The 12,415-nt window shown below is 33.8% G+C and overlaps 2 protein-coding genes across 2 annotated transcripts; one reads left to right on the forward strand and one right to left on the reverse strand.

Moving 5' to 3' along the window:
* The first annotated feature begins 1,883 nt into the window (after positions 1 to 1,883).
* LOC123655718 (splicing factor U2af 38 kDa subunit) lies at positions 1,884 to 6,501 on the forward strand. Its single transcript, XM_045591473.1, has 5 exons — positions 1,884 to 2,128; positions 2,324 to 2,478; positions 3,822 to 3,979; positions 5,591 to 5,790; positions 6,375 to 6,501. Exons 1-5 carry the CDS (start codon positions 2,085 to 2,087, stop codon positions 6,499 to 6,501), a joined length of 684 nt encoding a protein of 227 aa, XP_045447429.1. The 5' UTR covers positions 1,884 to 2,084.
* A 1,921-nt stretch (positions 6,502 to 8,422) lies between these two features.
* Positions 8,423 to 11,640, reverse strand: LOC123655717 (juvenile hormone esterase-like). The gene is made up of 3 exons (XM_045591472.1): positions 11,515 to 11,640; positions 8,845 to 10,139; positions 8,423 to 8,699 (listed from the first exon to the last, which is right to left on the reverse strand). The coding sequence occupies exons 1-3, from the start codon at positions 11,638 to 11,640 to the stop codon at positions 8,540 to 8,542; spliced, it is 1,581 nt and encodes a 526-aa protein (XP_045447428.1). The 3' UTR covers positions 8,423 to 8,539.
* Between the last annotated feature and the right edge of the window lie 775 nt (positions 11,641 to 12,415).

Consider the following 12,415-nt stretch of genomic DNA (forward strand, 5'->3'; position numbering starts at 1 on the left):
CAGCTACCATCCGCTGTTTAATATAATTGCACAATTATTTTGTTTTTACTAACAGTTGCATACACCTTTCTCACTAAATTTTATATTAAAGAGTCATTAATAATTTCAATACCAATAAAATATTTAACGACAACGTTGTAAAAATTTACAAAAAAAAGATTTTTGCCTCTAACCACAAAAATGTTGACTACTCTCCATCATACTACTCACCACAGCTAATAGCTAGGTATTCAGTATTCACGAAGACACGACCACAAAAACCATAGATTATAGACTTATATACTGGACAAAAACCTCGTATCGAGTGTTGTCGCTTAGTAAAACTACTTTCCTATAAGTAGTCTGGAACGAAATTATAGAGTACAGTTCAAAAATTCACTTGTTTTTAATAAAATTATTTTATAGGAAATAAAAATTGAGTTTACGTCTTTATAGAAAAAAAATCACTTGTATACAATTGCAAAGCTTATCTATCTTTATGAATTTATACAGTTATCTTGATTCGTAAATAAATTACTGACTTTTATATCGATGGTAGACAAAAGAGATGAAGACAGCTTAATAAAAACGTATATAATATCAATTAAAGTAATCATCGATACCTCGAAATTGAGTTGTTGAACTTCCGGTTTTTTAGAACATCGCGATGTACAACAAATGGATGTGGATGCTCGGTTTCCTCCCTCACTATTTGCAACTATTAGTATGGTACAGTGTATATCATGCGAGTTAATTTGTGATAATTTTCTAGAAGGTTGTACGTAACGTACGTGTGTATAAACGTACGTGTTGTTTGTCCGCAATGGACTCCTAAACTACATAACGGATTTCAATAAAATTTTGTACTGATATATAGCTTTTTCCAACTTATAATATATACTATATTTTATTTCGATATATATACCTAATTATATGTTCACAAAAAAAGGCGTTACGAAGTTCGGCGGGTTAGCTAGTATAATATATATATATATATATATATATATATATATATATATATATATATATTTTTTTTTTTTTTTAAATACTATATGTAAGTATACACTTTTTATATTTTTCAAAAAAAAATTTTTTATATAGTAGAATTAAAAAAGAATAAGCTTACGAATATTCTACTCAGTAGTATTCTAGTCTACTTTCTGCAGTAAAGGTTAGACACTAACATTTCTAGTAAATTTTAAAAGTTTTCATTATTAAAAAAGTAATTATTTATTTATTTTTTAAATGGGTGAATTGGTCTTATCACTAACAGTGATCTCTTACGGATAATCCCTATCGATTGATAAAATATTAATAGCACAAACAATATATAACTGTATATTGTTAAAAAGAAGAAAATCGTACAATTTTTAAAAGAGCCCTTTTTGATACCGAAAATATTTAACTCAACAACGTTAATATTTACGATTTTACATGTATGTAACTACTTATGTTCTCTTGACTAAAACTCTTTCAGTTCCTTAGAAAAATATTTTGACAGACAGGTATTTAAGAACAAGCATATAAACGCTTGCTTTTTTTAGTTTTCAAATTATAATAGATATAATATTTACTTGTCTATTGTACTTAACGCAATTTTAACGTAAAACAAAAAGGGAAAATTATTTACTATGGCACCAACGAAGTTGTCAATTGGACAAGTGGCAAGGAGAATCATCTCATATGGGAGAAAAGTTGAAAAATTTTTCCAGTGTTGTAATTTATAAATAGCAGTTCAAAAACCTTCAAAATCGCGCTAGGAAGTATGCCGAGTTAAAAATATTTAATATCATTGTTGACTAAAGTAGTTAATTATTGAATATTGAAATTTTCAACAACTTGCGTTGTACAAAATACAAATTACAAAATATTAAAATAATACAGTAATATGATAATCTGTGGCGTTTGCTGTTTGAATGGCAAATGTTGGGCAAATGGCGATTATTGTTAATTTCTTGAAACCGATTTGATATTTAATTATTGATATAAAGTTAATTAGTTTCAATAATTGTGTGTTAAAATATCCTAGATGTATAATAAGTAACATAAGTTAAGAAATCTGAAAAAGTTTGAAATACTTCCTAGATTGTTACACGTTTACGAGAATGGCCGAATATTTGGCGGCTATATTTGGTACAGAAAAAGACAAGTAAGTTTATGTATTACTGCGCTTATATTTTATTAGTAACTTTTAGTACTTTTAAATACATTTATTGTAATCTGTTAATACATTTTTACTTGTTGCTTGTGTATCAGTGTTTGAGGTTATGTTGTATACATTAATTAAAAAACTAACAATTTATATTAAATTACACCAATATTAACTTGTTATTTTCTTTTACAGAGTAAATTGCTCGTTTTACTTTAAAATCGGAGCTTGTCGACATGGTGATCGCTGCTCACGAATTCATAACAAACCTACTTTCTCTCAAACAGTTTTGTTACAAAATTTGTATGTGAACCCCCAAAATTCTGCAAAATCTGCAGACGGTAGTCATTGTGAGTATTTTTATAATAGTAAATATATAGTTATGTATTAATCTATGTGTATGTGTAAATTAATGTGTAGAGTCAACAATGAAACACTATAATACCACTAATGTTATAGTCGTCAAAAAATAAGACACCCGTTTTGACATTTGACGAATACTAGGGTATTACGCGTACGTAAATTGGTACGAAACTAAGAAACAATAAAAGAATTATCAATAACACTGTTTTTAAAAAGACTAGGCTTTAGATTAAGAACCATCGAATTGTGGGATTTTGGGGGGTGAAGGGTGGAGGGTGGAGGGGGAGCTACACTAGGTAACACTGGGACCTTCCGAAACCAATGGTTATGGAGTTATCCATGGTTAAAGTTTTAGATTAGAAGATGAATTTAAAACTATAATAATATCTTCAAGCTAGGCGTTTGACTCCACCTTAGCTCCGGCGCTGCGGGAAGTGTCAAATAGGAGTATGTAAAAACGATCTCCACTGCAAGATTAACAAACGATACAACTTACGTTACTCATGTTCTGTTCCATAGCTTTCACACGTTATTTTCACATTTCACACGTTATTTTACCGTTTCCACACGTTATTTTAACAAACAATACAACTGATGTTTAACGACTGAGAGATAGATGCTTTAAAAAAATGGCGTGCCACTTAGCGTTTTGCTTCAAAGCAATGTTAGCATAAATGCATTGTTTTTATCTAAATAACTGTAAAAGGCAAAGATCTAAGACCCTACAGCCTTATTTCATGTTATGTTTTTCCTTAAATATATGTATTTTATTTTTACATTTATAATAATTATATATTATCATCATCAGTTCAGCCTAATACAGTGCACTGCTGGACATAGGCCTCCACAAGTTCGCACAAAAATGGAGTGAACTCATGTGTTTTGCCCATAGTCACCACACTGGGCAGGTGGGTTGGTGACCGCAGGGCTGGCTTTGTTACACCGAAGATGCTGCTGCCCATCTTTGGCCTGTGTATTTCAAAGCCAGCAGTTGGATGGTTATCCTGCCATCAGTCTGCTTTTTTAGTTCCAAGGTGGAAGTGAAACTGTGTTATCCTTTAGTGGCCTCTTACAACACCCACGGAAAGAGAGGGGTTGGCTATATTCTTAATGCTGTAACCACACAGCAGTTATATATATATTATAATAAAGCCGTAAAAAATTTGATTTGGTGAAAAATTTGATTTGACCGCAATAAATCCGAAAGTGTTGTTTCATTATAATGATTAAAATTAGTGCAAACATTAGAAAACAATATAAAATAAAGAAAAATTTATTTTATACTATTGTATTATTTGAAATTACCTACAATATTTAAGTTTTTTTTCAGTGGTTGTTGCAAATGTCTCTGATGAGGAAATGCAAGAGCATTATGATAATTTCTTTGAGGATGTATTCGTAGAATGTGAAGACAAGTATGGGGAAATAGAGGAAATGAACGTTTGTGATAACCTTGGTGATCACCTAGTTGGAAATGTCTACATTAAGGTATAGTAAAGAAGTAATTTTTTAATTCATCTAGGTCCGTAAACAAAGGGTGTGGTCCACCTGATGAAAAATGAGTATTGTATCCTATAGGCACCTGCAACACCAAAAGTATCGCAAGAGAATAGATCAAGCTTGTCCTATTCCTACCCTTGACGCTCCCCAAGAGCTATGACCACCTTAGTCACCACAGGAACACAACACTACTTGAAATTAGTGTTGTATAGCTGTGCTCTTCTGTAAGGTCGAGGTTTTTCCTCAATCGGCTTGCACCAGATTTTAAGCATGATATTTCCTGCTGTTCCCAAACTCAATAAAATGTATTTGATTATATTTATGCAAGAAGTAATAAATAAATAAATTAATTAATTAAATAAAATATTTAAAGTGTATATTTATTAAAATGTCAATATATTATGGTACATTTTTAAGTTTAGGAGGAATATGTTAAGGAGGAGTATGCAATTAACTCTCATAAGAGTTTAATTGGTGAATATTCAATTAAATTAATTCATTAATGCAAAGTATAAAAATTTTCTACATATAGTTTGTTGTCATCAGCATTAGTGATCTGAATCGATTATGAATTAGAACACTGATAAATACTGTTTTTTTTAATAATCTGCTTTTTTTTTACCGAGTTTAAGAAAGGAAGTCAAATTCGACTGTTTTTTTATGAGTTTCTGAGTGTACGTGCACCGATTTTGATGAATCTCTTTGTGACTGAAAGCTGGTGCTTATCATGTGGTCCCATTGAAAACTAAACCTTTACCGACAATTTTGTATACGTATTACTAACGGGCGTGTCAAGTTGACCGGTAATTTAAAAAGTTATCGATTTTATTATTCAATGTATCAAATGGTTGATTTATTGCTAAATGTAAATAAAATAAATCATTCACACTGCGTAAATTTTAGTTGGTTTTTGTTTGCAAAAACAATATTTTTTGTACTAAAAGAAAAATACATATATTTAGAAAGTATTTTTTTTTTACTTTATCACTTCAGCCTCTCGCAGTCCACTGCTGAACATAGGCCTCCACAAGTTCGCGTAAAAATGGCGTGAATTCACGTGTGTTGCCCATATTCACCACGCTGGGCAGGCGGGCTGGTGACCCTAGGGCTGACTTTGTCGCACCAAAGACGCTGCTGCCCGTCTTCGGCCTGTGTATTTCAAAGCCAGCAGTTGAACGGCTATCCCGCCATCGGTCGGCTTTTTAAGTTCCAAGGTGGTAGTGGAACTGTGTTATCCCTTAGTCGCCTCTTACTACACCCACGCGAAGATAGGGGGTGGCTATATTCGTTACTGCCGTAACCACAAAATTGACTTTAGACAAGAAAATTTAAATTACAGAAAAAAGTATTGTAAGAGCATTTCGATATAAAATCATCAATACTGGAAACAAAAAAAAAAAAAAAAAACAATCCAGTGATTATAGTTCTTTACAAAAACCATTTTTTTTGTGTTTTGTATGAAACGGGTTAACATCGCTAGTCAGGATATAGTCATACACTCTCATAAAGTTTTATTCTCATAAGGTTTTTACTGATGTGTATTCTAGGATATTTTAGTGGAAAGAAATATATCACAATGTTTACTAAATAAAATTTCAGTTTCGCCGTGAGGAAGATGCAGAGAAAGCTGTAAATGATCTTAACAACCGCTGGTTTGGTGGTCGGCCCGTGTATGCCGAATTGTCGCCTGTAACTGACTTCCGTGAGGCGTGCTGCCGTCAGTATGAGATGGGAGAGTGTACAAGAAGTGGTTTCTGCAACTTTATGCACCTTAAACCCATTTCAAGGGAGCTGAGAAGGTATAACTTAGTGCTATAAATGTGATATTTACAAGTAATAGAAACTAACCCTTATCCATTACATAGTTATGTCAAAAGTTTTATGAAACTCATGTTTAATATTTTTTGAAAACTTAATTCATAGTTTTTATAGGGTTGACACTGTCAAGCCAGTGCCTACTGTCTGTCAAGCTAAAAATTCTTAGCATCTCTCACACCACCAAGGACTACTGTGACTCTGGTTTTTCATTTAAAGTTGACGGATTGATTTAATGTAGATCCCACTGCTAGGGGAAGGCCTCTTACTCCAAGTAGGACAAAGTCATAGCTTAATCCACCACACTGCTACACTGAGTAATAATTGCTATAATTTGTCTATGATAATAAGCGGGATCGACAGCAGTACATGTAATTCTGAGGCACGGTGGGGAGACCAAGAAAGATATAAAACCAGACTGGAAACATATATTTTGTGTAAACAATATTGGTTATCCACCCAGAGCGGGAATCGAACCCACAACGGCCTGTGTTCTGGTATTAACACGGCCCACTAGAGCAGAGTGTGACGCAGTCGTGGCGACGTAACCAACAAGGCCCGCCCGCAGGTACCTGTACGCGCGGCGGAAGGGCGGGCGCCGCTCCCGCAGCCGCTCGCGCGAGCGCCGCCGCCGCTCGCGCTCGCGCGACCGCCGCCGCGAGCCGCCGCGCAACTCGCGCTCCGGCCGCTACTAGCGAGCGCCGGACACCTGGCATCGGTTACACTTCAAGAACTGCCCAACTAAGCATAGCTGCCTTATTTCACTTCAGATTAATGGCTAAGAATTAAAATTATCTCAAGAGACACCCTCCCCTCCCCCCTCCCGCGTAACTCGCGTCCCGGTCGCTATTAGCGACTGACTACTGCGTGTCATCTGACGTCTCAAACACCTCAACGTCAGTTACTATAAGGGGTCGTCAAATTAGTGTACTAAACATTTATTTTCCATTAGCCACAAATGCTCTAAACATTAAGCGTAACTCGCTGCACGCCCAACATCCGTGCCGATAACTATACACGTCAATATTTCACCTTTGGTGTTGTTTCGTATAATTTATTTAAGTCAAATAAATTATGTAAAATGAATAAATTTAAATAATTTGCGTTTTAACAATCTGTTGATGAAACTATGTACAATTTTAAAAGTGAAGCTTCACCTATTAGTTAGAAGTGAATAAGCAGAATTGTTCCATAAATTATTTCAATAGGTATTTTTGGGTAAAATATTTAGTAATAGCTAATTTAATGTATGCAGAAGTTATAATAAATAATTTCTGAAATGCAATATCTTTGTAAGAAAAACTAAGCCCTGTAAAACCGTTAGAGTTGAGCATTATCTATTTTTCTATTGCTTGTCATTTCTTATTCATTAGCTGGTCTCAATTGGGCTCGGCAACCAGCTGGCGGTAACGCTATAACGATGGATTGCTTGTAATATCTAGTAGTCTATTTGCATTTGCACACAAACTATTGTTTAAGTTAATTTCTTGCTGTTGAACTTTTGTTAATGTTCAAAAAACATTATCTTCTACTAAAATATTTACATTAGCAATATATAGTTCGCGTCGTGTAAAAAGAACGCTGAAGGAAAATGGAGGGGGTGCGTTTGCGCATGCGTATACTCGCGCACAAAAGTACTATTGTTTTATTTTTTAATTAGGCTTTCACTCGCGGCTTCCTATAATGGTTATTGGTAGGTACATTAAAAATAATAAAAATACCGATGCGAATACTTCGGACTAAATAAGTATAATAATTATCACTTTACAAAATTACATTTTTTTTTTCAAACAAAAGCATTAACAAATTTTTTAGTTATTGAAATGTCGTATTCAAAAATATTAATTATCTGTACTCTCGATATTCGTATCTTAATAGTTTTTATGTATTTAAAATGATAAATTGATATTTTTTTTTAGTTATATAAATAGTAAATGGAGCTTTACAAGTGTCCGTATGCTAATGTGTTGTGAAAGTGATAAATGCGGAAAAAACGTGAATTACGATTGACAGTGGTTTGTTTACTAAATAAGATTGTTTCAAAAAATGGACAGTGCAAAAAAGTTTTTTCAAGAGTTGGCAGCACTGTAAATCGCCTTTTGCGCATTTTGACAACCAGCGTTCTTTTTACACGACGCGAATTATATATTATAAATAATTTTTCTCACTTCTCTATGTAAAACTATTTCGTAATTTAAAACTTTTGTGCGCGATGATAATTTGAGTCGACGTCGAACTGTCAACCGCTGTCAACCAATAGCACACCGGCAAGCATGCGACACGTGATAAACACTCCTGTCCCCCTACCCCTTACCACCAAATAGACCGATAAATCGTTTCTGCGCAGCTTCAAGGCCAGCGTTCTTTTTACATGACGCGAACTATACTTGACTATTGAAATGATTAAAAATAAAATAATTTAGTTTTATTTTAGTTTGATTATTAAATGTTTGTACTTTCCATTTAATTTCAGTTCCAGAATAACTAAAAAAATACGTACTATAGAAATAATTTCAAAGAACACAATGGGTAACGAAATATCTTGTCATATTGCGGTAAACATTTTATTACTTTTTGTCTGAAATGTAGTTTTGTAAGTTTATAAATAACAATTTATGCAAACAAACTTCGTGTTTTATTCTATAGTAATAAATACTAATTTATTAATTTCACAAAGCTTCTATCATTCTTCATCTTCTATCATTACTCGAAAATATGTTTGGTTTCATCAATTCAAATAAGTTCTATTTCGTCGTAAATATTCTCCCAAAATTTCATATTTTCTGCATCAACATTCAAAATACACTTAAGTTCCTTGTCTATAATTAGGCAGTATCGTTCCTTATCTGTAAACTGTTTCCATTCCACTGCTATTTTTGTAGATGTAGGATTCCTAAAATAAGATTTAATATGAATCATGAAATGCAACGTTAAACTAATACTAAGAGACTAGGCGAGGGTTTTAGTTTACTCAATTTCAATACATTCAATTTTTGTCCTTATAAATAGTGAACATATTATTCATATGCAATACTTACCCAGTCGAAGCGAAATTATACCATAATTGAACAAATTGTTCTATGTATTGCTTAGATTCATCCGTCAATGGTATGTCTAAACAAGTAATGTTAAACAGATATGGTAAGTCATCTGAATGACAAACTCCGGGTATAGATTCCATTTTATATGTTTTCTTTGTAAAATTTCTTTCTGTTTCAATCGCCATTTTATATAAGTAAACAGGCATGGATGTTAAGTGACGGTAATAACGTGCAAATCTAGAAACATTGTATGCGAACAATTTATCCGTTTCGAGATTTACTACTTCCTGGACCATATCTTTATTAAGTTCTTTGCCGTTAAAATAAAACTTTCGAATTTTTTCATCAATGTCTCGCAACCTTGATTCATCAAACTTTAGTTTTAGTTCTCTCGGTATCACCGCGCCTACAGTTTTTAAAAAATTTAATGTAGAAGGAAAAACTTTTCCTAATTCTATTCCTTCAGCCGAAGTATACCCAACCATTATAGGTACTTTTGCTAACCTTCCCTTTTTAACTATGTCAATCGGAGTTTCTGCTAGAAAATTTTCAACATTAAGTTCTGATTTCTCAACAACCGGTGAGAAACATATACCGTCCGTAATATCTATGTGACTAGTTTCAACTGATGGTAATTTGATATTGACTAATGAAGACACTGGAACGTCTCTTAAAAATTGTACTAACTTTGTTGCGTCTTTAGTATCTATGCCTAACATTCGTCCTAGTTGAAAAGCGCGCTGACGTCCGTATAGACTGTAGGCCCAGTCATGTATGCAAACTCCACTTTGGCATATCGCCTTGTTAAATAAACCTTCGCTCATTCTAGAAACCAAGTGGTACGAAACTGATGCAGAGCCAGCGCTGCAGCCGAATATTGTTACATTATTCACGTCACCTCCAAAAGCGGTGATATTATTTTTAATCCACTTCAAGGCTGCGACTTGATCTTTTAATCCTGCATTACCTGGTACTTCTTCATTATCGAGACACAAAAACCCAAGGACTTCCAGTCGATAATTTAATGTTACAAGGATCATGTTATGTCGCATAAAAAAATCTGGACCATAGAAATCAGAGTTTCCAGAGCCGGTGTAAAAAGCTCCTCCATGTATCCACACCATTACAGGCAAGGGCTGTGATGGTTGAAGCGTTTTGGAATAAACATTAAGGTAGAGACAATCTTCGCTACCAGCCTCAATGCGTTGCAGTCGTTCATTATATTGAGGACAAATAGGTCCGTGCTCTGATGCATCGCGAATACCTTGCCACGGCTCTGGAGGTTCCGGAGCCTGTAGCAACGAAAAATAAATTATTATAATGAAACAACATATTCGGATTTTATCGCGGTTTATTAAGTTTTTAGATGCCCGACGTTTCGAATACTTACTTTCATTTCATCAACCATGGTCACGGGACGACTTAACGTTCGTAAATATTAGAAAACAATATGAAAAATAAATTAATTAAAATACAAGGTCAGCGCAGTTGATGTAAAGATGAAGTATTTTAGAAAATTACGTTTGTTTAGTAAAAGAATATATATTGAAATTTTGCTGTAGCTGTGCCCGCGACTTCGTTCGCGTGGAATTTAACAAAAAAGTTATTGTTCAGTTCAGAGAGTTATAAAATAAATAAATTTGTAAATTAAAAGTAGCCTAAGTAACTCCTTATTACATATTAAAAACAACTATCAACCTCGCCAACATAATCAAATTTAAATTATTTATATCCAAGAAGCGATTGATGATGATGTTTTTGAAGTCTCATAGATGGCGCTGCTTTAAAATTGTCTTGATACTACTTATATTAATTTAATTATGTTTATTTATATAGTAACTTATATTACGTAATTTTTATAGTGTGAAGCTAGCTTGTAGCATGGTTATTAACATAATAACAACAATATTCAAATATGCGTCGTCAGATTACACGTTGTTACAGAATGCGTTGAAGAAATAAAGATTCACTGCTCGTTCCTCGTGAAGTACTTTTTGAGTTTATCCCAGACATACATACAGACAAACAGACAAAAATTCTAAAAACTATATTTTTGGCTTCGGTATCGATTGTAGATCACACACCAAGTATTCTATTAAAAAAATATTCAATGTACAGTTTTGACTTTCCTACCATTTTATTATATGTATAGATAAGATCTATGAATCACAAATAGATATTTATTTATATTTTACTAGCGTCCCGCCCCGGCTTCACACGGGCGCAATGCTGATACTAAATATACTACAGAATGTCTTTATTTATAGTGTGAAGCTAGCTTATAGCATGGTTATTATTAAAATAATAACAACAACATTCAAATATGCATCGTTAGATTACGCGTTGTTACAGAATGCGTTGAAGAAATAAAGGTTCACTGCTCGTTCCCCGTAGGTGATAGAGTGATAATATGTAGTCTATATGTTGACCTGACTTCTTAATAATATTCTTGCCAAATTTGAAGTAAATCTATGCAATACTTTTTGAGTTTATCCCGGACATACATACAGACAAACAGACAAAAATTCTAAAAACTATATTTTTGGCTTCGGTATCGATTGTAGATCACACCCCAAATATTCTTTTAAAAAAATATTCAATGTACAGTTTTGACTTTCCTACCATTTTCTTATATGTAGGTATAGATTATGTAACTGAACTTATTACCTTGAACCTTAATCTCCCAAGCGGTGGCTTTGCATATGGAATTCCTTTAAATGCAAAGTATGTTCCTTCGCTATTATCACACAAAACACCTTTCATCATACCTTGTTCGACTTTTACTACATCCATTTTTGGTGAATCTGTAACGATATTTACTTTGAAATTATTTGGAAATATGCCAAAGCACCACCTATTACAGATGTTTTTTTTTGTTGTTTAAAAATTAACATCCACGTTCTCAAAATGCCCATGCCTATTGTTAAACATGCATGCATTACATACCACAGGCGATTTTTCAGTACAACTACAAACCGACAGTCCTGTGACTGCCTAGTAAAACTAGGAAGTGGTCTGACGCTGACGGTTTTTTTTTTCTTTACAAGTTCTCTTTGATCACTATCGGTCTATTTATCTATTTATTATTTATTTATTTGTGTTATTTACTTACATTCCACTACATTAAATACACCTATATAATTATGTAACTATATCTGCTTTATTTGTATATCAAACGCCGCGCTGTGTCACTAATTCATAGACCCGGATCGCATGCCTGCCCCCAGCATCTTGAGCAGAGCTCTTGCCAGTGACATATCACGCTTGTAGATGGTCTTTTTTCGATTGTGCTCCAAGATGGTTTTCATCGAGGCACCCAGCGCTCGGCTAACGAACCTGCCGATTGCGTCATCACCGCCGTCAGTGTAGTAGACACAGGTGTTAGTGTGTCTTGTCAACGCTACTATTACAGATGTTTAATAATTATAACGTGTTATTGTGTTTCTTTATCCCCAAACCGGGAAAATGTGACTACTCCGAACCCAAATCCCACAGACCCATTAGTCTCATATCGTTCTTGCTGAAGACTCTTGAAAGGTTGTGCGAACGGGATCTGAGAGAAAACGCC

This window comes from Melitaea cinxia, chromosome 8 (genome assembly GCF_905220565.1).
Source record: "Melitaea cinxia chromosome 8, ilMelCinx1.1, whole genome shotgun sequence".
In the NCBI taxonomy this organism is placed as follows: domain Eukaryota; kingdom Metazoa; phylum Arthropoda; class Insecta; order Lepidoptera; family Nymphalidae; genus Melitaea; species Melitaea cinxia.